At 38.3% G+C, this 26,128-nt stretch overlaps 3 protein-coding genes across 3 annotated transcripts; 1 reads left to right on the forward strand and 2 right to left on the reverse strand.

Annotated features, from left to right (window-relative positions):
* The first annotated feature begins 2,635 nt into the window (after positions 1 to 2,635).
* LOC107044440 lies at positions 2,636 to 5,980 on the forward strand. The gene is made up of 5 exons (XM_015266308.1): positions 2,636 to 2,808; positions 2,886 to 3,107; positions 3,627 to 4,416; positions 4,705 to 4,860; positions 4,942 to 5,980. Exons 1-5 carry the CDS (start codon positions 2,680 to 2,682, stop codon positions 5,127 to 5,129), a joined length of 1,485 nt encoding a protein of 494 aa, XP_015121794.1. The 5' UTR covers positions 2,636 to 2,679; the 3' UTR covers positions 5,130 to 5,980.
* Positions 5,981 to 10,008: 4,028 nt separating this feature from the next.
* On the reverse strand, positions 10,009 to 11,551 carry LOC107044443. The gene is made up of 3 exons (XM_015266313.2): positions 11,286 to 11,551; positions 10,972 to 11,217; positions 10,009 to 10,385 (listed from the first exon to the last, which is right to left on the reverse strand). Exons 1-3 carry the CDS (start codon positions 11,453 to 11,455, stop codon positions 10,208 to 10,210), a joined length of 594 nt encoding a protein of 197 aa, XP_015121799.1. The 5' UTR covers positions 11,456 to 11,551; the 3' UTR covers positions 10,009 to 10,207.
* Positions 11,552 to 14,295: 2,744 nt separating this feature from the next.
* LOC107044431 lies at positions 14,296 to 25,840 on the reverse strand. The gene is made up of 23 exons (XM_015266299.1): positions 25,814 to 25,840; positions 25,014 to 25,149; positions 24,809 to 24,888; positions 24,462 to 24,508; positions 24,308 to 24,360; positions 23,780 to 23,986; positions 23,323 to 23,603; positions 22,506 to 22,822; positions 22,302 to 22,403; positions 21,963 to 22,080; positions 21,263 to 21,395; positions 20,505 to 20,736; positions 20,147 to 20,356; positions 19,330 to 19,441; positions 18,683 to 18,863; positions 18,379 to 18,536; positions 17,265 to 17,495; positions 16,914 to 17,063; positions 16,421 to 16,787; positions 16,023 to 16,209; positions 15,742 to 15,933; positions 14,972 to 15,192; positions 14,296 to 14,474 (listed from the first exon to the last, which is right to left on the reverse strand). Exons 1-23 carry the CDS (start codon positions 25,838 to 25,840, stop codon positions 14,296 to 14,298), a joined length of 3,921 nt encoding a protein of 1,306 aa, XP_015121785.1.
* Positions 25,841 to 26,128: the final 288 nt, after the last annotated feature.

A 26,128-nucleotide genomic window follows, 5' to 3' on the forward strand; every position in this document is an offset into this window, starting at 1 on the left:
AATTTATTCAAATCGCACCATTCTGTCCCACTATTCTTGACTCCCTCCCGAATCTCACGGAATCCCTGGTATCCATCATTGTAACAGTGCAATTCAATTTCTTCAATTTGTCTCCCCGTACGAGTTACTATTGTCAAAAAATTCATGAAATATGACCATTACCTCCAGACCATTATCAAGACGCATGGCCCCACTGCCGACGCTGTCGGCCGCGGGGATTACGGCACGAGACCAAGAGACTTGCGTCCAGAATAGCTGGAGATAGCGGACGATACTCCAGTTCTTATCCCGTGTATAAACCCCCGCCACGGACTTTCAATCTAAGTACATTACTGGACTATCGGATTTTGCTGCTGGCTACGCCTGACAGCCCATTGGTATAGCGGTCTTTAGGTGGAGGACGCAGTGATAACTCGGCGCCGCAAGCGGAGTCGGGAGAAATCCCGGGGAAAATACTGTTGACAGTAATTCTGAAGATGTTACAACCACTGAGGGTGCACTCGAGCTATATCAAAGCGACTGGACCATGATTGAATGGGGGAATTTCGAGTGGAAAACGCGATCCAATCGTTTTTCGATGAGAAGAACTTCTCAGAAGTTTTCCTGATGACTTTTTGAATTAATGAGGGTGATTTTGCCGAAAGTCGACTTTCCCCCTGAAAAAATCCAAGATCTGACCCCTTTGGGTCCGGGTGAAAAATTTTTTTTTTCAGTTTTCACTTTTTCCACATACTTTTGAGAGTTCTGAATAGCCCGTCGCTTAAATAGTTGGAATCAACGTTCACCCGGCTAAAAAATTCGATTTTGGTGAAAGTCGACTTTCCCCCTGGAAAAATCCAAGATCTGACACTTTGGCCCTCGTGACCCTTCGACCGACTTTCCCCCTGAAAAAATCCAAGATCTGACCCCTTTGGGTCCGGGTGAAAAATTTTTTTTTTCAGTTTTCACTTTTTCCACATACTTTTGAGAGTTCTGAATAGCCCGTCGCTTAAATAGTTGGAATCAACGTTCACCCGGCTAAAAAATTCGATTTTGGTGAAAGTCGACTTTCCCCCTGGAAAAATCCAAGATCTGACCCCTTTGGGTCCCGGTGAAAAATTTTTTTTTTCAGTTTTCACTTTTTCCATATATTTTTGATAGTTCTGAATAGCCCGTCGCTTAAATAGTTGGAATCAACGCTCACCCGGCTAAAAAATTCGATTTTGGCGAAAGTCGACTTTCTCCCCGAAAAAAGTCTAAATATGGCACTTTGGCTGCGGGTGAAAAAAATTTTTTTTTTATTTCTGCATTTCTGGGGCAAGTGAGGGTCTCAGTGACATTAGAGGGGCCCAAAAATACGGAATCAACCCTCACTTGGCGGGAAAATTCGATTTTGGCGAAAGTCGACTTTCCCCTGGCAAAATCCAAGATCTAACACTTTGGCCTCGACATTTCTGGCGCCTCCGAGTGTTTCATTAGCATCAGAAACGTTAATCGTTATAAAAATTAAGGAATGTAATCGAAACTAACTTTCATTTTTGAGGCCTTGCAGAGGCTCGAATAATTACGTATTGAGCCTCAATACTCAAAGCCTGGGCTAGGCTTGAATTGAACCTCGGCAATGGCCCCTTGAATCGCCCTCATTTCAGGCTCGAGTGAACAATGAATGCGGGAGAAAAATTTCCGGATCCTGATGGGACTGTTATCACCAGTGGCATTAGAATTTTCTGATGATGAACATGAAATTGTTGCGAGCTATTGAGAAGGAGTTTGTGATTTCTGTATTCCCCCCACGCCTGATCGATTCCCCCGGGAATAACACCCATTCTCTCAATATTACCCACAACTGGAGGGAGATTTATGACAGACACGTGCAAAATACGGGGCTCTCATTTTGTCTCACGTTCCTGTCTGCCATCGACGCCTCTGGAATTCATCCAGGCACGGTATCCACCGAAGCGAGGATGGAGAATACTCTTGCACTCGCCAAATCACACCCCCCAATATGTTTCGAGTGGAGTGACTCCACTGAACATGAATATTCCAATGCCTTATTTCACAATTGTTGTTATAGTCACTGTTCGGGCTCGAAAGCACTTCGTGGACAGCCAGAAAAAATATCATGGAGTTTGTATTTTATTTAGCTAACAGAGGGTTGAGTTATAAAATACAAGGCATGGTGATAGTAGGGAAAATCGAACATATTAACTACGGCCAGTTGACCATCTTGAAATTCCGGAAGGCTCGATGTTATTTATTAATGAATGTGAATGATTTTTAATATTCACTTCGAAATTGTCTGCAATGCGATTTATGAAGTTATGGATCAATCCTGTGTTGGATCTGATCCGGAGGGAGGAGATAGGGGTGCCTTTAATTTGAAGATGTTTATTTCAATCGCGGTCACCACCCTTGAGCTTTTTGTTCACCGGGATCGAGATGATTGTATCATTTTATTTATCCACATTTAGCATTTGTCATTGTTTTCATTGAAAATGTCATGTATAATATATCTGAAGACTCACGCCTCAAGCAATCATATTTATCGTGCATTCTACCTGCTCCAGATAAGCCCGCGTCGCCCGGGCTTATCAATTCCAGGAAGATAGGACGTTCTGAGGAAAAAATGTCTCAGTCTGTCGCGTTAGTCTTTACAGTCCGCTTCGCGGTGAGCTTAATCGTCCGTTCACATGTGGCAAAATGGTGTTCAAATACCGTCTGATATCGAACTCCAAAATTTTGCGGAGAAACGGATACCTCAACTGTGCCAAGAAAATCGCAATTTTATTCGCGGCATTGGGGCTAATATGGATCGCTCTGCTGCAAGTGGTGAGCCAAATTACTAATCTAACCTCAACAATAACGAAATACATTCTGACAGTTTGATGTGTGTTCCGCTGTTCTAGAGACTCTGGAATTTATCGAAACTGAAACCGATGACAGAAGCTTTCCGAGACGAGTGGGACCGAGAAATAAAAATCCTGACGATTGAGGACGAGTCGCGTGACTCTTGGAGAACTCCAGGCGTCGAGAACTGGCGAATATTTTCAGCTTATTTAGAAACTCGGCCGGAAGTCGTTCTCGAAGAGGATGATAAGCTAATCTACTCTGGCAGTGCATGGGGATTCGTAAGTGACTCAAAAGATAAAAATTTTAATTTGACGGATGAAATCGCCCTTGTATTATCTTGATTATTCAAGATAATGCCCGTAGAATTCGAGCCATTAATTTGTCATTAAAAATCCATTCTGAAACAGGCCTTACACTGGGATTCGGAGAAATTAGGTCTCATTTTGTTGCTCGAAATGTTTTTAAAATCGTCAATTGTTGTCAGACATCAGTCATCTAATCATCTATGAACAATGAAAACATAAAAACAGTCATTATCCACTGACACAGAATCATTCTTCACTGAATCCAATCATAAAGTCCACCACCAGTGGACCAAGTCATTGAAATGACTCCTCAATCGTTGATGTTGCAATGCAACAAATGATTCATAAAGCCAGTCAGACATCAGACATCAGTCATCTAATCATCAGCAACCATCAACATCATTGAAAATCGAATGATGCATCAGTCAGTCACGATAAGCTCTCCGTAAACTATCATCCCCAACATCCGCCTAACCCACCCCACGATTTCAGGTCAGAATAATCGGCATAGTTCCGGTATCAGCCGTCGCCACCCAATTGACCTGCAGCTTCCGCTACCCCTCCGCTAATCATACCTCCTACATCCTGAAGAAGCCATCAATCAGAACCGAATTAGTGGCATTCGGCGAGAATTTCGAAATGTACTACTGCGCCGCTTACATCCTCTGTCCACTTCCGCATCCAAACGAAGCTCATCCGGCCAACATCCGATTGCCCGCCGCTGTGACAGTATCGACCACCCCAGATCGACCCATCGACACCCCAGACCCCTCCGAATTCGTCGCCATACGATACCCAAAGGCCGAGGACAATCGACGATTGTTTTCCGTTTGTGTGCAGCCGTTTCATCATCAGTTTGACAAAGCTGATGATCTGATCGCATTCATCGAGTACTACAGGATGATGGGAGTCGATCGTTTCACTTTTTACCGGGACTCGGTGGCCCCGAGGGTCGATCAAGTCCTGGAGTACTACTCCCACCTGAATGCAGCTGTTGTCCTCCAGTGGAAGCTAGCGGATCTCTACGAATTCGAGAGGAATCTCCGGGTGGACGGAATCTACGCGGCTCTGAACGACTGTTTGTACAGGAGCACATCGTTCGCTGGGTACAGGTACGTCTTGGGGGTTGATGTTGATGAATATGTCATGCCGAGGCGGCATGACAACTTCTCAGAGATGATGGAGTATCTCAATCATGAGGGTGGGACTGTTGGAGCATGGATTTTCAGGAACGCTTTCTACTATTTGATGTATGACGACGATGCAGTCACTCTATCACCTGGTGAGTTGAGTTACTCAATAGAATGGATGTTTATAGTAGGGAAAAGCGATCTGTGGAAAAGCCTACAGAGCCTAAAGCCTTTGAGTTTAGCTTGTGTCGACAGGGATTTGTTTTCAAATGGGTAGTAGAGCCTCACAATGATGGCTTTTGCTTTTTCATTCGCGATGTTGATGTGTGTGCACTATAAGAGCCTTTTGTCGAGGGTAACCACGAGGTCTATCGCCGTGCTCGAGATCTTTATGTCATCATAATTTCCCCCTCATTTTACGATTCTTTTTTACGTTTCAGGAATTCCCAAGATAAATTTCCACAGCAAGACTCGAAGATGGGAAAAGGTTAATCCCCCGCACGACCGGAGTAAGTTCATAGCGCAGGGGAGAGACGTCATTGAGTTGGGGAATCATCGGATCTGGAGGATGAAGCGAACTTGGTCGTTATTCAGAAGTGAGTTGCCCCCAGAATGCATCTCCCAAACTATTCGAAATCTTTGAAATCCATCGAACCGAGTGGTCTCGCTGATTTCAGGGTACAAGGAGGCTGCGGTTGATCCTGATGTCGGCACGTCTAATCACTATCGCTTCTGCGAGACGGAGATTGAGACGTGTTGGCAGCGAAAGACAACGATCGACAGAACAGCGCATCGCTTCAGCCAGGAGTTGGGCCGGAGGGTGGAGAATGTTTTTCGTACGGTGTTCGGCGCTAATGACGGGTGAAATGTTGCATATCACCTGTCGTCAGGAGACGATAACAAAATAAATCAATTTGTCGGAATTTCAGGGGAAACAACGGAGGGACGATGATGGCCTGTCGAATGCTGCTCGTTATGGGTTTGCGATGGAAAACGTCAATTCTGGTAGTGGTCAGCAGATATTGAAACGAATCGACTGTTGATGCAGTGGGGATTTCAGGAGTGATTGGTAGTGGACGGGTTATATCGATTTGAACTTGTGGTGAATGAAAATTGCAGGGGGAAAAGTCTGACTGGAAACTTGTGCGTCTAGTCTGTGAGGTACAGTTGCTTTTTGGGAAAATGAATGAATTACACTTTTCCCGACCCCCTCCCGAATCTCACAGAATGGCCACTATTTGGTCATCTTATTCTGCACTATAAATAAGAGAAATTCATTATGATAAGTCGATGTTTTCGGCAAGTGGAATGATCACTCACCGCTACTAAAATCAATGAATACCTGTGAACGTCTCCGAATAACCCACATTACTAATTAATCCTTTGCACACTGCTGAATATGGGTCAATTGTCGTTGGTAAAAATTAAGGATTTAATTCACCCACTTTATAAATACATTTTCCGATACATTTCCCTTTGTTTGTGGGCGCGTGGAATTTTTTAACGAGCTTTCGCGCCGGATTATTCCCTCCAAGGGGTAATATTAAATCGCCACTGGAAGTGCATAAAAATCTGTGCCGGGCAATCGCAATTATTTTTGCGTCGTTGTCAATAATCGCTGGTTAGTCGTCCGGGTCGGTGGGCTTCAGGCAGTCGGGCGTAAGTGCCATTCGCTCACAATTTTTTTCCATTTTGTTTGAAGAGACGATCATTTTTTTTGTGGACAAATATGAATTTTTGTATTTTTAGTAATAAATTTTGTTTAAACAACTAAATAAAAATATTATTTTTTATTTTTAGAATGAGAAAAAAATGAAGAAATGAGAAAACACAAAAATAAAAAATTGGAGATAAAAAAACAATTGGATTTTTTGTACTTTTTAAATGAAAATAAAATCAACTATTTTTTGGAATTTTTTGGGATGGAAAATGAAAAAAAAATTGAGTGAGGATTTTTTTTTGGGTTCAGACGTACCTTGCGAATATATTGGAAATTCTCCATCGCTGTGACTGTGCGTCAGCATTCTGGCATATTCACGACGAAAATTAACCGGACGTCCGATGATTTCAAATCGGCGTCTCATGCGATCATCAGCTGACGTCCCAGCGAGGATGACATTGTCCTCCTTGCCGAGACTCAGAAGACTCGCGACCTTCTGGAGCGACACTCCGACGACGATCGGAGTGCCGCTCGACGATTTCTCTGGCTTCCACAGTTTTCACGATTTTTCAGAATTTTTTTTTATGTTTCTTTTACGTAGGCATTTTTATATTTTTTTAGCACTGACTTTTCACCTTGAGTCGTTGAAGAAAATTATTAGGGGTATCCAAATATTTTTTAGAGTTTCATTTGGAGATTTTTAATTATTAAATTTGTTAAGTAAATTAAAAGAGAAAAATTTAAGAAAATTGATTAAAAAATATATATTTTTAGAACATTTGTTTGTGAAAAATAAATAATGGTAATTTTTTGAACTTTTTATTTGAAAAAATGATCGCAATTTTTTCAAAGTCAATTTCTCCATTTTTTTCAACATTTTGAAAAATTTTCTGATAGTTCTAAATAAAACTTAAAATCGAGTTGAAATGCTAGTCATTTCAAAATGATGTAAAACCCAGTTTTTAAAATTCTTTCACAAAAAAATACTTGGATACCCTTAAAATTTCACAAATTGAAAAATTATTCCCAAGTTTCACAAAGAATTTCCCCCCAAATTGGCAAATACCGCATTAACAAAAGAAAAAAAAATTGCTATCACTTAAAAATTTCTCGAATTACCAAAAACCAACAGGATTCTTTAACCAAAAGAGCCACTGAATTCACGTCATTTTAATAAATTAACATCCCTCGAAATACCGACAATTTCAAAAAAATTAAAACTCAGAACATCTAGAGTTTATAATTCACCACCATCTCCCTTTGACTCTTCATTTCCATCCTCTCATATCACAAAGCAAGTTCATTTGAATAATTCATCCCTCTCTCGAGACAAAGTGGAGAGATAAAAAAACACGGATTCCCGTGTCTTCCAACATTCCAAAAAGGTAACTATTCCCTCCGGGGGTTGGGTGGGGGTGGTAGAGTACCCAGCCAACGAGTTTCTCAGGTATTCGAGTGCATTAGGACGGCAACGCGAGCGCTCCGCAGTCAATTAAACGTCACGATTCAATGAAATTAAAAGAATTTCCACTTGTTCTCAATTTTTCAAAATATTTCTCTCGTCGTTTGGGCCGAACGAAAACGGGAAAGGAGCGACGTCCAGGACGGGTTCGATGCGCGCACTGGGATGTTGAGTGGCTCTAGGGTACCAGTTGTGGGGGTGGCCGAGGGGGAGGGGGTGGGGGTGGGTGGTACAGCGCAAGCTTAAGCCAGATGGAGGCAGGAGAAATTACGAATTCTGTTTTTCTTTTGGGGGCTTTTGAGGGCGACGAGTTGGGGACCTCCAGGGCAAAATATTGGGGATTTTTTTGAGGGAAGGGCGAAGATGGGTGGACGAGGCTATCTGGGAACAGGGACCTTCGGTGACCTGAATCGCGGCGGCTGACCCTCATCGAGAGGAAGAGGATTTTTTTACATTTTTGGGAATTTTTTCACTGTACGTTTCTCATCATTTTTCCGGAGGTTTTTCATCCGAAGAAGAATTCGGATATTGAGAAAAATGGGGAGCGAGATGATTAAATAATTTTAGAATTTTTTTTTTTTGAATTTTAAGAGTCTTTAAATTGAAAAATTGAAGAATTTGAAAAAAAAATTGAGAACACTAGGTTTTAAATTTTTTAAAGATTATTTGGTGATTAAAATCATTTGATTTTTTTGGGGCAATTTATAAAGTTTTTTGAACTGAGAAATATTGAAGAAAGGAAAAATGGTTGGGATTTCTTTTTGTGGGTGGAGGTTTTTTGAGGGAGGGAGAGAGGTAGAGGGTGAAGATGAGTGGACGAGGCTATCTGGGAATGGGGACGTGTGATGACCTGAATCAAGGCGGCTGACCCTCATCGAGAGGAAGAGGAATTTTTTAAAACTGTTTTAGAAACTTTGGGGGTTGAAGGAATTTTTTAAAATTGAATCAAAGATTCATTGAATTTTTTGAGATTGGAGCAATTCCATAATTTTTTAAATGAAAAAATACGAGTTTTTCAAAAATTTTCTGATCGTTCGAGGTTCTCGAGATTGTTTGAGGCAAAGAGATGATAAATATATATCTTTTTTTTTATTTTAAAGAATTTTTAAAGCAATTTTTCTATTATTTTAATCGAAAAAAGAATTACAAAATCGAAAATTTAATGAGAAATGATTTTTCTCCGCTCCATTTCATCATTAGTACCTAGCTATTATCGTCCACCGCCTGAATAAAGCATTCAATGAATAAAAAATAAATTATTCCCCTCAATTTTCGCTCATTTTTAGCTTTGATCGCTTGAAATTCCGAAATTCCCCAATTAAAATGGGATTAAAATTCCAATTACCCTAAAAAACCGATCATTATATTTTTCCCTCCGGCTAAACTCGGTCATAATTACAGGTAAAACCCACCTAAATTATTCAAATAATAATTAATGAAGTGACTCCTGACCTAGGCGACGCAGGGGCTGTGGAGTATGGGGTCACGGACGGAGGGGTATTGCAGTGGGGAGAAAAGCCGGAAATCTCCCAGCAATTTACGAGCGTTGTACCACTGAGACGAGATTAGTGACAGTCAACTAGTCTCTGCATTTCCGGTTTAACTTGTATCACCCTTTGTCATCTCCAAACGAGTTTTCGGTTAATTTCAGGAATTAAAGTAATATGAACACAGCTCCATTTTTAAAGAATAAAATACGAAATAAATTTTGACTGAAAGTTGATGTCAACAGAAACGTTCAGGTGAAATTTCCGCTCAATCGATAGTCCAGTATCATTGATAATAATTAATTTACAAGCGTCAAATGACCCTAGTCAAGCGAGAGACTACTGCTTGAAAAAATAATTAAAAAAGAATTTTTTTTATTTTATTGGTTAAAAAAGAATTTGATGGATTAATTTCTTACACTCGTCAAAATTATAAGTCATGTAAAAAATTGTCAGTGATGAATCATTATTTTTTTGGCATTTTTAATTCGTTTTTTACTCCACGACTCAAGTGGACTATGTTCATACTACTTTAGTGGAATTAATTTTTTTTTACTCACAGGTAGATGTGTTGCTGGGGGAATTCTCGCCTGTATCCTCATCCTTGCTGTTTGGAGTATTAGAATCGTCATTATCGTCTTCTGGAATCAAAAAAATTCGTGGGAATATTAATAAACAAATTAATACATCAATTTTGAGAGAAAGAAAAAACTAGACAATAAAAATCTAGAGAATGAGTGGATTTAGAGAAAAATACCACTAGACATTTTTGTAGGAAATTCAATTCTCTACAAAAAAGTTCTTATCACATTTTATCCTAAAACCAGTCATTACCGAGATATTCCAATAATTAATGAATCAGTTTTTGAGAATAAAAAAAACAAGTCCAAAAACTCATATAGATAATTTCGTAAATATCTCGAAAACTATTGGGTTTACCAGGAAAAGTCATAAGAAATTTATTGTAGCCCTTGAAATGTCCTACAAAAATGTATTATGATATTTTCCTCTGAAGCTCACAGCTGCAAAGATATTCACGAAATAATTTAAAAAATCATTCATCATTCTAAAAAATAACGACATCTGTTTTTCAATTCAAGTGTTTAGAATATTTTATAAAAATTGAATACAAAAATTTAATTTTTCATGAGAAAAATTTATTAACTCTCGAATACAATGACAATATTAATAAAATATTTTACAGAGTTTCCATCGTGATACTTCTTAACTTAAACATCGAGTTGGAATTATTCGTTGAAAATTCCAAATTATAAATAAATTCTGTTTTATCAGGGTAGAGGAGTGGGAAATGTGGGATTGGAGTACCTTAGACTTCAGAAAAGTTCTCGAAACTTTCTACAACAGGATTTGAGGTTTCTGGCGGATTTTGGGTCGAGGAGGGACAGAATTTTCTCTTGAATCTCCACGGGGAGACCCAGGAGACTTGGGTTCGTAACTTCAGCTGCGTTCAGGATCTCATTTCTTATTGGTGTTGTCAGTGTGTCTTTAAACCTGAAAGCAATGAAAAAAAAAAATAAAATGGGTTGACGTCTTTAATTTGGAATTTTGTTAATTTGTAATTTTTTCATGACAAAATGACGTTTTATGGACAAGAAAATGAATGATAATGATTAAAACTCTAATTTCGTGCTTTATAAATCACTTTCGATTCAGAAGAACATGATTTTGCCCTTAAAAGTCTGATAATTATTGTTATAATCATTATTTTAGCATGGTAAAAGGAAATAAAATGCATCGATAAATATTATAAAATACTGGAATGGAATTTATAATTGAGTTTAGTCGCTGAAAGAGGAATTTTTATGTAAAAAAAGTTTTACAGACACGAGGATTGAGTAATTGTGTTTGAAACTCTGATTTTACGACTGAAAATCCAATATAAAATAATTTTTTAATCACCAAAGCTCATATAAAATTAAAAATGCAATTTCAACAATGAAAGCATCAATGCCAAGATTTTAAACAATTTCCCAAGCCTAAAATACTCTAATAAAATTGCAAATCATAAAAATCCCCCAGTTGAAAAAAAGAAATAAAAAAAAATTGAAAACTAAATATATTGACAGAGCAATATCACCTGTGTGAGAGCCTCTTGAGGTCCAGGAACTTGCCAGCGAGGTCGCTGGAGTACGGATTAACAAATGCCAGTGTTTCCACAGTCATCAACCTCGTTTTCACCGGGATATTAACGGAGGAGACATGCAGAATCAGAACATCACCAAAAGGAATGGCCACCAGCTTCACGTCCAGATCCTCAGAGAGTCTGCTCCTCATGGGGATCTCGTAGAACCCCGAGGCCCTCCACCGCACAGGGTCAAAGGGCCTTCAAAAATTAAAAAACAATTATTCACCCAGAAAAATCACTGATTGAATCACCGATCGTTCACTTACTGGTCATTGTCATCGTCGATGTAGTAGCCAACTTCCCCCATTATCACTGTTGACAGTGCAATCAGCTGATCGTGATGGGTCACATCATTGTTCAACGATAATGCCACTCGTTCGAGTGCTGGGGATAATTCGAAAAATGTGCTATCTTCTACGAGAATACCTCTCGACATTGCTCCTCCATTTGTCGAGGAATCGAGGTATTTTATCAACAATTTGGCGGCGTAAACACAAACACTTGTGACGACGTTGTGCTTGGGGAGGAGCTGCTCATTTACCAGCAGTTGATAAGGTTTAAGAAGGGGGGGGGGAGATGAGTAAAATGTAAAATAAAAGAAATGAAAAAATTCTACGAAGAATTTTTTAGTGTAAATTTTTTCAAGTCCTTACAGTTTTTCAAATTTTTCATTAAAAAAATGATCTAAATTTTTATTGCAATTTTTTATAGGAACAATATTGATAGGAAAATTTTGATGGACAATCTATTGATTATTTGTCTAGATAATAATTTTGTGAATTAAGATAACGTAAAAATTTTCAGGGTTCACAAAGATCCTAAGGGCGACAGGAGTCAAAATAAGGCTTTTGATACATCAAAGATATTTCGATTTTTTATAAATTAATGAAAAATATTGAATGGTTGTACCTCACAGGATATTTCATCTGAAGAAATGTATATAAAATGCAAAAAAAAATTTATCCATCTTTTAGTCATCAAATATATTCTTCTATCATTTCCTAAAAATTTATTTCCCTTTGATTTCCTCAATTTTTATCTAGATTTCTGACGTGAAAAATACTTGAGAGTTCAAACATTCGTAATAACATTTTCTCAAACACAAAAAAAAATTATTCCTCCAATTCCACCAAAAGCATCAATTCTATAATTTTAATTCCATACTCCAAAAATAAAAAATGTTATTCATTTTCTTGCAATAAAATACATTTTCCTTGAACCGTTTCCTCACAAGAAATTATTTCCCTGTCCCATTAATAGAATTAGAAAAGGTCTTATCTAACTGTTGGTGAGAAAAGACTAAATTGTCAATAAAAAACAGTATCCAGTTCTTTCGCGATAAACCAAACGTTCAATCACTTAATAAAGAAAAATTTCCCGTACTTTTCGTAATTCACCGGAAAAAAATTCATCAAATCTTTAATTCCTGACCTCTCCAGTTACTAATGCAAAAAAAAAGTGAGGAATGCAAAAGAAAAACTGCAGTATGTCTCCTTCAATCATCTCCCAAAACAATTTCTCTCGTTTAATAACTAAAACTGTAAAATTTCCGGAATTTGGGAAAAAAAAATGGCAAGTACGTTCCTGTCAGGCACAAATGTGCCACTTGTTGCACGATAACTCCCCCATAGCGCAGAAGCGCATCTGCATTCGAACGGGGGAGATCCCCCCCCCGAAAAAACACTTCACCCCACTAAAAAAAATAAACGATACATACCACTGATTGTGGCGGAATCACGACAGCCAGTCTCACTCACATTGTTCTCATCGACATTGACAACACTGAGAGGCACACAGGTTGTAACCGGATCGATAGATTCGGCCATTTTACAGGTTAACTCCCCGGTTAACCTGTCTGCATTAAACTGGCACCTATATCGTGTCCAGGAAACATTCGAAAACCTGTATATGTTTTTCGCGGATATGTATATATAAAAAATTCAATTCCACTGTCGTTCAATTGCGTTACCGACGGACGAGACACGACGGCGACTCGACGCCCCGACGATCGGGGGAATGTCGGGCAAGATGGCGACTGTTGTGTAAAACCAAACATCACTGAACTGTTTACAAAGGACTGTTGCTTGATGTTGTCCGTTGGCAGATTGTTTTCGCGACTCACTCGGCATTTTAGCCTAGACTAGAGTTAATCACTAGTTCACTGCACGAATAAACAATTAATTTTGGCAGTTGCATCGAGTGAACGGTTGATAATCTAGTGATGCCGACGCGCGACGCGTGACGAGTGCGCGAGTGGAACGAGTGACACAAGATGGCGCCGGGCAGCCGAGTCGGGAGGGGACGCCATCGGACGAGACAAAGGAAAACTCGGGGTTTTTCGAATCTGCGGGTGAATCCAGTGTTCGGGACTAATTAAGGGTAATTAGGGAGGTGCGAGGAGGGTAATTAGGGGGGAGGAAGGAGCTGAGGGTTCCTTTATTGGCAGAAATTCGAGGAAAGTTTCTGTAGTTTGTTGGGATTGGGTTTATTTACTTGAAAACGTGATTTTTGTGGGATTGTTTACTCATCTGTTGGGTAGAACTCGAGTGTAAACAGTATAAATTCGCGAATCATTCGATAAGTAAACATAACGGCCGCAAGACATTTCAGTCAGTGCCATAAAAATAGAAGATAAATAAATATTCTAGTACTCTCTCCCGTGGAGGAAAAAGACTTTTATTCCGAAAAAAATTAGTGGAAAGTATTTTTATTCGTTTTTCGTTAGGATGTAGTGAAGTGAAGTGAAGTGAAGTGAATGAAGGTGGGACTGGTGATGAAGCAGTTGAGGCGAAGGGGTGAGTGTGAGAATACTTTATCCGCATGAATATTTTATTTTTCAATAATCTCTGGAGCAATTTTCTGAATGAAGAGGGACACTTGCGTGTTGGAGAAAATTCAGGCGAATTTTCTGGAGTTCTTTCTCACTTTTTACATTAAAATACCCATATTAATTTCAATTAGATTCTTTATATTCATCTGTTGAGTAGAATTAATATTTAAACAATAGAAATTCTCGAATTATTCATTCGATTTTAGTTTCATTCGTCCATATAGAGTGAAATAAATATTCTAATACTCTCTGCCCTGGAGAGAAAAATCTTTTATTAAAAAAAATTACAGAGAAAAATATTTCTGTTTATTTTTCAGCAGAATGTGCTGACGTGAAGTGAAGTAAATGAATATGGGACAATGGAGATGGAGCAGTGCTGAGGATGAAGCACTTATGGCGAAGGGGGTGAGTGTGGGAATACTTTGTCCGCATGAATATTTCATTTTTCAATAATGCCTGGAGTAATTTTCTGAATGAAGAGAGACACTGGCATGTCCAGACACTGCGTAAGGGAGTGTAGCGACTCCTTTAATCCATCTCGACCTCTCGAAGCAAAAGCACTCGATTGTCCTTAACGTCTTCATGAAAATGGTTGTCAATCCCCCAATTATTATCAATTGATTACCTAAAAGTCATTACTGCCGTCATTAACACTCCACGGACTCCAGAAAAATCACAAAGCAAAATTTTTCAATTAAATTTCAGAAGCGAAGCGTTAAAATAGTTTTCAATGAATATCTCAGAATCTAAGGGAGATGACAAAATTTTTGACAAGACCTTTTCTATAGCACTCCATTCGCTCTACAAAAAAGGTCATTACAAAAATTTTATTATCTCCCTTAGATTGGGAGATATTCCTTAAAAACTCAGATGAGAGCTAAGTCGACTTAAACCGTTTTACCGCTTCGGTATTGATTTTTAATTCCTGTTAATTGAATGGCAGTTGCAATGAGAATTAGGCGAAATATTCCAGAAATGAGACGAAACTGTCGTTAATTTTTCGAATAGACTGAGGAAAAAAGGTCAAGAAATTGTTGAAGTTGATAAAATACAGAAGCTCAGCTTCTCTTTTATTACATCATTGTGTGAATTGAATGAATTTTGTGGAGTAGATGATGCTACCTATTGAACCAGTCGAATGACTGTGTCTTCCTGTAGTCATTTTCGAGAACTCCCTCCAAGTCCTCAGCTCAGGGTTCCAAACATCGATAATATCGATGCTCTCTGTCATGCTTGCATTTTTCAATGACCTCCCAGCACCTCCAATCAAGTACAACGTATCGAACATTACGTGGAAGGAGGCGAAGCACCTCGGAACACGTAGGGGCTCGATATTAATCCATCTGCAATTATTTTTTCGTGTCCACTAACAAAATTACCTTGCGGAGGACAATTATTCCGGGATGGGAAGGGGGAGGGGGGTCGATTATGAACCCATTGGATAGCTCAGGAAATTTACTCACAAATTAAAAAAAAAATTATCCATTTAGGCCTCACAGAGCCCGAGTTACATGAAAAAATGTAAAGTAGATCTAGTGATCGATGATTTAAAATGATCTATGGAGAAATTTAGGATTTTTGAGGGATCCACTGGGGCGAAATAACTCGCCTTTCTTCAATTCAATGGAGAATCCCTCGGGCTGGCCGACGGAATCGGCTCCAACCCATTTCGCCCCGTTCAGGTGGAAATGATCTAGGGATCGATGAATAATCTGTCATAACGGATTTCGGATTTTCTCGGGATCTACTGGAGCAAAACGGCTCGTCTTTTTTTTTTTAATTTCTGGGTAAATTTCATCATTTAAATACATTTCTTTCGTCAATACAGATCGTCTTGGAATTAATGTAAACAAATAATCTTCGATGAAGAGGGGTTTTGTGGAGGTACTCACGTATTTTTCGAGGGATCGAAGCACTCGACGTCTCTGGAGAGAGGCTCCCTCTTCGATATTGTCATTCCCCCTCCCACCCAGATGTAATTACCGTATTTCACAGTTGCTGGGCCTATTCTGGCTGTGTGCATGGGGGGAGCTATGCGCCAAGTGCCCTCCGCAGGGTCGAACACTTCGACTGATCGCAGAGCCCTGAAAGAACCATTTTGATGCGATAAATTATCAAGCATTGAGGGTCACAATCGTCACCCCGGGATAATTTTTTTTTCTGATCCCATTACATTCCGTTCTTGTCCTGTCCACCAATGGCGTACATCCTCCCATTGATGACGACAAGTCCGAAGTTCCTCCTTGGTGTCAGTAATTCTGCCTCGTTGAACCAACTTCGCGTGTCGATGTCGTAACTCCAGACTGTTCCCACGACTGGAGTTCTTTTTTGGAGGGTGTCTTCGCAGGGATCAGCACCCCCTGAGGCGAGAAAATTATGGGAATTATTTGGTGAATTAATTGTTGACATTGATTCTGATGGTTGACTCATTCATCATTCGATTTTCAATGCTGTTAATGATCACAGATGATTAGATGACTCATGTCTGACTGGCTTTGGAAATTATCACTTACATTGCAATTCGAGGATTGCAGGAAAATTATCAATCATATCGATTTATTTTTCACTCACCCACTAAGTAGATTCTCCCCCCTAAAACACCTACAGAGTGGTGATGCCTCGGCTCCGGTATCTCACCCACAAACTCCCAGACATTTTCCACTGATTTGTACCTGTAAATGTCTCTACTAGTGTTACCGGGGACGCCGTACTCCACGTGTGGATCAATTCCACCGAAAACTAGGACAGTCTCCTCTACATTTGTATTTGCTGACTTCTGTAGCCTTGGGGTGAAGGGATCGTCGGTGTCTGTGTCGAAAAATTGAGACACCGAGCTCGTTCCGGCGTCAAAGTCGAGGGGATTCGGTGGGTGGAGGGTTTGAATTGCCTCTGGGGGCTCGCGAGATCGAGGGGTTGGCTGTGGAGTTTCAATATTTACCTGAGGAAGAATGGAGAAAAAATCGCCTTCATGTCTGAGAATTATTCATAAATCATTTCAACAAATTCTTTTCTCTTTCGATTTTTTTTTCTTCAATTCTCGATTTGGGCGGAGGGGTTTACTCACTCTTTTAGGGTCTCCGGATACCCCACCAATTTCTGGTAGCCTCACGGGCTCGAGGGGCTGATGCAAATTATTTTTATTGATCGAGGGAATCGATAGTAAGTGAGCCACTCTTCTTGCATTCTGATTCTCCTCTGATGACATTTTTTTTATCTACGGGATAATTTTTTTTTTCTAGATGTTGGATTAATTTCATGAAAATCAGAAATTTTTTAATTAATAGAATTTTTTTAATTGATGTTTTTTTTTTCAATTTTGAAAATCTAAATTTTTTCAATTTCAGAAAATCAAAATGTCAAAAATTTCATTAAAAAATTGATTTTCAAAATTTTTTTTTTCTCATGTCTTTGAAACCTCTTGAAACGTCTGTCGCGTTTTATATCCCCTATAAACCGCCTGTATAGTAGTAGCAGCTTCCTCCTCAGATTTCGAAGAATCCGAGTATTCTCCATTAGCCCGGTAAAATCCCCTCTTTCTCTGTCTCAATTTTTTCCAATTCAATCCACTCTTTGATTTCCACTGATCGCATCTAACATCATCCACCTTGTTTCTTGTTTGAGATACATCAGTGCGACTGGGAATAATCTGGAAAACAGATTGAAGTTGGCAAACTTAGGCGGATCGATGCGCCCCGGCAATTTAAACTCACCCGAATTTATGCTAGTACACACTTTCAGGGTAAATCAGGAAGAAACTCAATTTCTCACGTTGCCAACTCTCTATTTTGCAACTCGATATTGTGTATTGAAATAAATTCAATTAATCGGAAATTGGAATTTTAATTGAAATCCGCTGATTTGCTGATCAATTCCAGAATTCATTGAAAAATATTAACAGTTATTGTGTGAGGGGCGGGGGGAGGGGGGTCACTAATAACCCCTTGGATAGCTCAGGAAATTTATCCACAAATTAAAAAAAAAATTATCCATTTAGCCCTCATAGAACCCGAGTTACAGTAAAAAAATGTAAAAGAGATCTAGTGATCGATAATTTAAAATGATCTATGGACTTATTCGGGATTTTTGGGGGATCTACTGGGGCGAAATAACTCGTCTTTCTTTAATTCGATGGAGTATCCCCCGGACTGGCTGACGCAATCGGCTCCAACCCACTTTGCCCCGTTCAGGTGGAAACGATCTAGCGATCGATGAATAATCTATAAAAATTGATTTAGGATTTTCTCGGGATCTACTGGAGCAAAACGGCTCGTCTTTTTTTAATCTTATGGTAAATTTTCCCGGATATTTGACGCCATTATTTTTGCATCCCTTTGGTCAATATTTCACAAGATAATTACGGTCATTTAAAATGTTGATAATTGTTTATTCTAAAAAATTACAAAAATAAGATATTTGTCAATGTTGAGATGTTAGAAATGTTGAGTAAAGGAATTTTAGCGAGTACTCGGTATTCATTGGTTCTTGAAGCTTGGTAATTTCACATCAAAGTCGTTTGTTCCTCTACTCACCACCTTGGAATGACTCCCGAGGCTGCTCAAGTACTTGCTGAGAATTTCAGGCGGCATACCGAAGCCGGGAGGTGCTCCTTGAGCTCCCTGACCCCCAACCGACATCCTTGGGCATCTCGAGGGTCTGCCACCAATGTTTGGGGGTAAATTCACTAGACCTGAAGTTGAGTTAATCAATTTTTTTGGCCGCGAAAACTTGAAAAAATCTGCTGATTGTTTTGTGAATATTTAGTTTAATAATGAAGCCAGTGGATTTAGGGATAAATGTGAAATGATTTTTCTTGTTGGGAATTTTGGGAGCTACCTGATGAGGATGACCTGGGGTTATGCAGATTCTGGTAGTTATTAGGCTGTCTGATTGGCGGTTCTGTGCAGTCGTTCGACATAGTCTGGGATTTTTCAATATTTTTTGCCTTCAATTCACCTATTTTCGTCCTCTGGTACTCCTCGAGGTACAGTAGGAATTCCCGATATGTCACATAGTTCTATAAATATGTGAAGGACGGAGTATAGGATATGAATGTTAAGATATAAATAGGGAGAGATGGGAGGGAAAATTGATTTTAAATTCCCAAAAAAATAATTAGTTATCAATGATAATTTTTATTCATTCTTGACTGAGTTCGATCATGAGATTGATTGCATTATTTGTTATTAAAAAATTTATTTTTAAACCGATATTCAGGGTAACGCTGGGCCACCGTTGAATTCAATGAATCATTTAATTCAATTTAAAATATATCGTCATAGAAATTTCATTCAGAGGCGAATTGCTCAATTATTATCAAAAATATATTGAAAATATTATGACGAAAGCAATTTCCCACTCGTTTTGGAATTGATAAAATTTTAATCTTTCAAATAACAAAATTCATAGAGTAATTTCTCAAGGGAAAGGAGAATAATTTTGCAGCAGAAAAAACTTTCATAAAATAAATCATCATTCCATACCTTTTCTTCACCAGCCCAATTGCGATTAGCCGGTTCAGTGAGTCCCAATAGTTCAATCCAGTGGTAATAATCCTCGGTCTGATTTCCGTACCAGTACTTAATGATCACAAATCTGTCAGGATCAAACGACAATTAATTCGCAAAGGTGGAAAAAAAATGCACCATTGACGATTGAAACTGCAATTGCAGCTGTGAAAGGAGAAATGGCAACTGTTCATTTCAGGGGTGATTTCCGGAAATACGGGCAGGAGAGTTACACACTCGGCGGTACTCCGGGGACCTCGCCCCCTAGGTTTTCAATATGTACGTGACTCAAAGTCGTTGGGAAAATCAGGGATTCGAGGGCTCTAGAGACACCCAGAGTGACTTCAAGTGGAAACGTTTATAAATTAAACTTGTTTTAATTGATAACTGTTAAAAAATTGATATTTTGGGGTCAAGAAACGGCTGAAGGCATTTACAAAAATATAATGATGAATTAATTAATTTATTTGCAACAAAAAATTCATTTTTTCTTCTGAAATGCGTTTTTCAATTCTTTATCTTCAGACAGCATTCTTTGGGGTCGATGATGACAAAAAAAATTATCTGTTCTGCCTCATTGTTTCTCAACACATCACGAAAAAAATAAAGAATGAGGCAAAATGTTTTTTTTTAAATTTGTGGGTGAATTCCCCGATCTATTCATTGAGATGGGTTTTAAGGGGGAAAAAGTGGAATCAGTTGAAAACAAAAAAAATTCCTAGTGGAAAATGATTTTTTAGGGAATTTTATCGAGTGACTAGAGAATAAATGGTGAAAATAGTTGATGACATACGCAAGCCCGTCATCCACCATTTTTTGTATCTCGGGATAGGACATAAGTTCCATAAATTCTGGATTCTCTGGGTTTCTTTTGACATCAACCAGCTGCCAAGGGGCGATAAGACCAAATCTCACACATTTGAGAACATCGAGTAGATATTCTTTACGGGTTTCCCAGTCGTACATCAGCCATCTAACGGCTGACATTAAGACTTCCATTTCACTTGAGGAGGTGTGAAATAATTGATTATTTCATGGGAAAAAAATTTGAATTTTCGAGGACAAGAAATTAGGAAAATTGAAATTCAGAAAAAAAAATTCTTCCTGTTCTTCAACTTGAATTAATTGCATATAATGATTTTTTTTTGTACCTGTTAACGCAAATGTGATCAGAGCGAAGGAGTAGACAAAGTTCGTCCACAGAAAGTTCAAGGAAATCTTTGGTGCTGACGAGCATTAAGAAGAATTTCATTATCCTGGGGATCATGAGCTCCATGACAGCGGTATTTCCGATTTTTTTGGCCTCGAGGTAGAGTAAGAATGCCGTGTCTTCACTGAACAAATCTTCGTTCTCGATGAAAGACCAGCATTGCTCTTCCAACTCTAAAAAAAAATTTCATTTTCATTTTCCCCAATTTTCGAATTTTCCGCGTTCTGATGCCACGGAATTTAGGGTCAGTAATAACATCATTCGAAAGATCGGTAAATTTACCTCCAAATTTTAAAAAAACTGTCCATTTAGGCCTCATAGAACGCGAGTTACAGGGAAAAACGTAATAATTCTATAGATCATCTGCTATGATCTATAGAATTATTAGGGATTTTTCAGGGATCTACTGCGGCGAAATGATTCATTTTTCTTAAACTCAATGGAGAATTCCTGAGACTATCCGATGAAATCATCTCCCGCCCATTTTACCCCAGTCCTGCAAAAATGATCTAGCCATTCATAAATGATCTATAAAAATTCAATTCGGATGTTCCCGGGTTCTCCTGGACCGAAACGGATCGTTTTTTTTTTAATTTGTAGGTAAATTTCCTGATCTATCTGGTGGAGTCAACATCGACCCCAAATACCCTCCCCCCCTCGGACTTCATTAGCGATGAAGTCGGTGGAGAAGTAATTTACCTTTAATTCCGAGCACTTGTGCGCCAGTAAATATCTCAAGGATATTATCCCTCCTCAGAAGATGACAACTATCACTGCTGCAGCTTATCATCCAGTCATAGATGATGGAAAATGCTCTTGATGTCACGCTACTCTGAATTTCGTATAACAAACTCATGTTATTTCACGTTTGTTCTGTTGAAACAAACATCTGATTTCCCTGAGGAAATTTTATACAGACCGGACGCAAGGTAAAACCATGAAAATAGGAGGAATATTTTCACACTGGCCCCCAAAGAGACAAAAGTTCAAGGAAAATCTTTCGAGAGAAAATGAACTTCAAACGAAAAAAAAAAATTGACGTTCTTTTTTCATCCAAAAAATTATTGTCGCGTGAAAAACGCTTGAGAGACGTTGCGTATAGTCCAGGGAATAGACGAGTGAATTTTCGAAGTGATACGATTCAAAAAAAGAACTGCGAATAGAGGAGATGACGATTTTTTTAAATTTTTGTTGTCAACCGTATCCAATTGTTTATGCGTCATTAGCCTCATCATCTGCGGCGAATGATTGCTCAGGCGAGGGTGTGCACCAGCACGATAACACAATGGTGGCTCTCAACACCAACCGAGTTTAGCATTCAACTGAGAATGACTGGTCCCGCGTGTCCACGAACGATAGTGAGGATCGATAGGCGATATTGTTTGTGAAAATTGTTTACCCCAGTTAAGTCGATCTCTTTGCAATTTTTCTCGTCGAAGAAGGCACTGTAACTCTGGAGAACTAGGAGGTGACAGTGAAATTCGTCGTGACCCAAATGCACTATACAATCTGCATTTCTAAAAAAAAAATTTGAAATATAATTTTTTTCTCGAGTTACAGCAAAAAAACGTTTTTGAGCGAATTTCATTTTTTGGGGATATCTCGGGAAATAATGGGGCTAAACGGGTGGTCTTTTTTAAAATTTCAGTTAAAATTTTCTGATTTATCAAATGAGGTGTTATAGACCCGATTTTTTCAATTTTTTAATCATCTTGAAAATTGAATGTTTTTTATTTACTTGTAATTAGTGATTCTTCTTGCTAATTCTTCATACAAATCAGTTTTTTCGGGTAAATTAACGGTCTCCCAGTCTATCGGCTGTTCCACAGTAAATCCAAGGCTTCAAAAATCATCGAAAGCAAAGTCAAAAATTTTTTAGTGTATTTTTTAATTATTTTTTCAATTGATTAACAAAAATTAATTAGGCGCCTGATGGACTTACGACGCCAGTGGTACTTCATTCCCTGGCTGATGACGATGATGATTGGCTTGATTGCTCTGTTTCACCTCCATCTGATCCTGACGTAATTTTGACCTCTGCGGTTGAGTTCTTGGCACGTACTGAGTGGGTATTCTCGGTAGTTTCCTCTGTGCTTGGAGATGATCAATCGCTGACGGGGTCACACCCGGCGGTAGATCCTTTGCTTGTCCAGTATCACCAATCTCCACTTCCGGTTTATTGGGCTCCGCTTTTACGTTCACCTTTGCGTGACGTGGATCAGCAACTAAGACACTCACTTTTTTCGATTCGAAAATCACCTGAAATTTCGGGTTATCTTGGATGATAGGTGCTGGGTCGATAGTGACCCCAGCCGATAGATTGGGAAATTTACCCGAAAATAATAAAAAAAAGACAATCCGTTTTGCTCTAGTAGATCCAGAGAAAATCTTCAAACAAATTTTATAGATCATTCATCGATCGCTAGATCATTTTTGCAGGATGGAGGCAAAATCGATTGGAGACGACTCTGTCGGATAGCTGGAGGAAATTCTCATTGAGTAAAAAAATTCCAGTCGCTTTGCCCCAGTAGATCCCCCAAAAATCCTAAATAAGTCTATAGATCATTGTAGATCGTCATTGATAGATCACTTTTACGTTTTTCGCTGTAACTCCGGTTCTATGAGAGCTAAATCAATGATTTTTTTTTCAATTTGTAGGTAAATTTTCCGATCTATCGAATGGCGTCATTATCGACCCCATTTTACCGCACATTCTGTAACACGAATGTCACAATTTACTCCTGAAAGTTTTTTTTTACTTGATTGGGAATGACTTTGAGATTTCCACTCGGTGTCGACTGAAACGGAAAAACTCTTTTATTCTCGCTTCCCCTTTCATTCACAGGATGAGCCATATGTCTAATGACATCATTAGTTGGCTGTCTCGGGCATGGGGAAGGGCTGCGTCTTCCTGAATCAACAACTCTCGACTCTTGGATGATATTGACATTTAATGATTGTCTTCTTAATGGACGACGGTGCGGTGGCCTTCGTCGTCTGTGCAATAATTTTGGGGGTATTCTGGGGCTGTCCCTAGAATTGAATTTCCTAAAAGTAATTTCTCACAATTACAAGAGTTGCAAAATTGCATTAAAAAAAATAAAATGAAATAAAATAACTAAATGGATAAATCAGGAAAAAATGATCCGTTTGAGTCAACCAATTTTCCGAGATTATTTCCTCCTGATCTTATCAACGATTTTGATAGACTCAACTGTTGATTAGATGGGAGGGACTGCGTTACTACTGTGTGGTCGGATTTAGAGGTGCGAACTAGGGTCTTTGAGGTTGTTGAGGAGGGCGGATTCTGGTTAGACGTCGGTTCACCCTGGTACAAGATAACAACGTCACTCTTGCTGTTATCTCTCTTCAGCGATAAGGACTTGTCCTCCGCGTTCACTAAACCCATTTGAGTAATGAAATCTCTCTTTGGAGTTATCCAGATTTTCCGGTGGGTCGGGGTGGTTATGACTCTATTCGACAGTTTGGAAAATTCACCCTCAAATTGAAAAAAAGGAGAAAATGGGAAAAAACCTTTTCTTTATAGATTTTTTTTTAATTTGGGAAATAGAGATTTTTTTTTAATTTTTGAGTGAATGTCCCGATCTGTATGATGGGGGCATTATCGACCCCAATTAACCACACACTCGATGAATTTGATTTTATAATTTTTTATGTAAAAACATCTCAGCTCTCGTTATCGAAATTTCGGGGTAGAGTAATGAGTGAAAGGGGATCAAGTACCTTTTCCACTGTAACGTCTTATTGCTCTCAATATCCTCGGTGTTCCCTCCTTCCTAAGTTTCGATAATAAATCATTAAAGTTGAGTTATAGATGGAACAAAGGGTGGTACAACGTTTTATACTCTCATACCCCGTGGGCAATATTTTTAATTACCGAAGTTTTTGCCTCGACGTACCCTCGAGATAAGTTATCTGGTGATGCTGAGGTCAATTGGAAAACGGAAAAGGGGAAAAAAATATTGATTAATTTTTTTCTAATGAAATTTTTTCTTCAATTAAAAAAAAATGAAAAATTAATGTTTTGGGGTAAAAAAGATGACCCGTTTTGCCCTATGAAATTGACTTTAAAAAATTTTTTTAGCTTCAACTTTAGGAAATAATGTGGCAAAACGGTTTCTCTTTTTTTTTAAATTCAGTTAAACATTTTTTAAACTGTATCTTCATGATAAATTTCAAGAAAATTGTTTTTGCGAGAATTTTTTTTAGAAAAGAATTATTTACTTGACGGTTATCAATGGAAAATTTATCGGGAATGTTCGGAAAACTCGAGCTCCTGTGAAACTTCTTCTTCCTGCTGTTGTCTGACAAATCAATCACAATTCAACCGTAATTTTTTTTCTCTCACATTTTTAATGATGAAATATAGAATAATGAAATGGCAATTTATCATGTGCAAATTTAATGGAATGACACTTACATCACTTACGTAATTTGAATTCGGATGATTTGTAACACGTGGGGCGAGACTGCGGCCACTGGGTATGACAGCCACTGGGATTTTGTAGGTCAAGGTCGGATGAGTGACAGGAGTCGTTTTCTGTTGATGTTGTGATTATATTTCTCTGAAATAACAAAAAAACCATTTTTTAAAATTAATATTGTGGGGTGATGATGACCGCTCTGAACAGGTCAGGTAATTTATCATAAAAAAAAACCCATTTCGCCCCATCTTTTCTCGAATTGCAATTAAAATTCGTTACAATTTCAAAAATTGCTAAAATTCATTATTTTTGCGACTTTTCTTAAAATAATGGGGCAAAATGGGTGATCTTTATTTAATTAGCAGATAAATTTCCGGATCTGTTGAATGATTCAGTAAAAAATTTAATAATTCTACAATGAACAAATAGTAAAAACTAATATAAAATCGAAAAAAAAAAAATTTTCTTCAATTTTAATAAAATACTTGATATTTTGGGGTCTATAATGACTCCATTGGATCGATCAAAAAAATTACCATTCAATTTAAGAAAAAGAACATTTTACCCCAATATTTCTCAAATGATAGAAAAAAAAAATTTCATAAAATTTTTATTTTTACTTTCACTCGAAAATTAATAGGACACAATGGGTCGTTTTTTTTTCTAATTTGACAGTGAACTTCTCGAACCATTAGATGGAATTATAATAAACCTCACGAGTCTACAATAATAAATAATCAAAAATAAAAAAATTAGAAAAAGGTTAGAAATTTATTTTTTTTAGCAAAAAAACATTTCAACTCACATAATTATTGAAAAAACTTCTTCTCATGATCCAAACGTCGTGCCGTCATCAAGCTGAATCGGGAAATATTTATGATATTTATAAAAAAAACCGTAGGACGATTGTAAAATCCCAAATGCCCAAAAAACCTCAAAAATTTTCAATTAAAAAATACGTTAAAAAAACAAGTGAACAGGCAGTTGGTAACTGTCTGAAGTCAGGGTAATGACATTGCAGCTGAATTACGTAGACAAGTTTACACAGTGTAACAATTACGTTTGGGCTCGATGGGAGATGTGAAACGTCGAGAGGCGTGTGGAGGGAGGGGACGAGTAA

This window comes from Diachasma alloeum, unplaced genomic scaffold (genome assembly GCF_001412515.2).
Source record: "Diachasma alloeum isolate Michigan unplaced genomic scaffold, Dall2.0 Dall_scaffold_00742, whole genome shotgun sequence".
NCBI lineage: Eukaryota > Metazoa > Arthropoda > Insecta > Hymenoptera > Braconidae > Diachasma > Diachasma alloeum.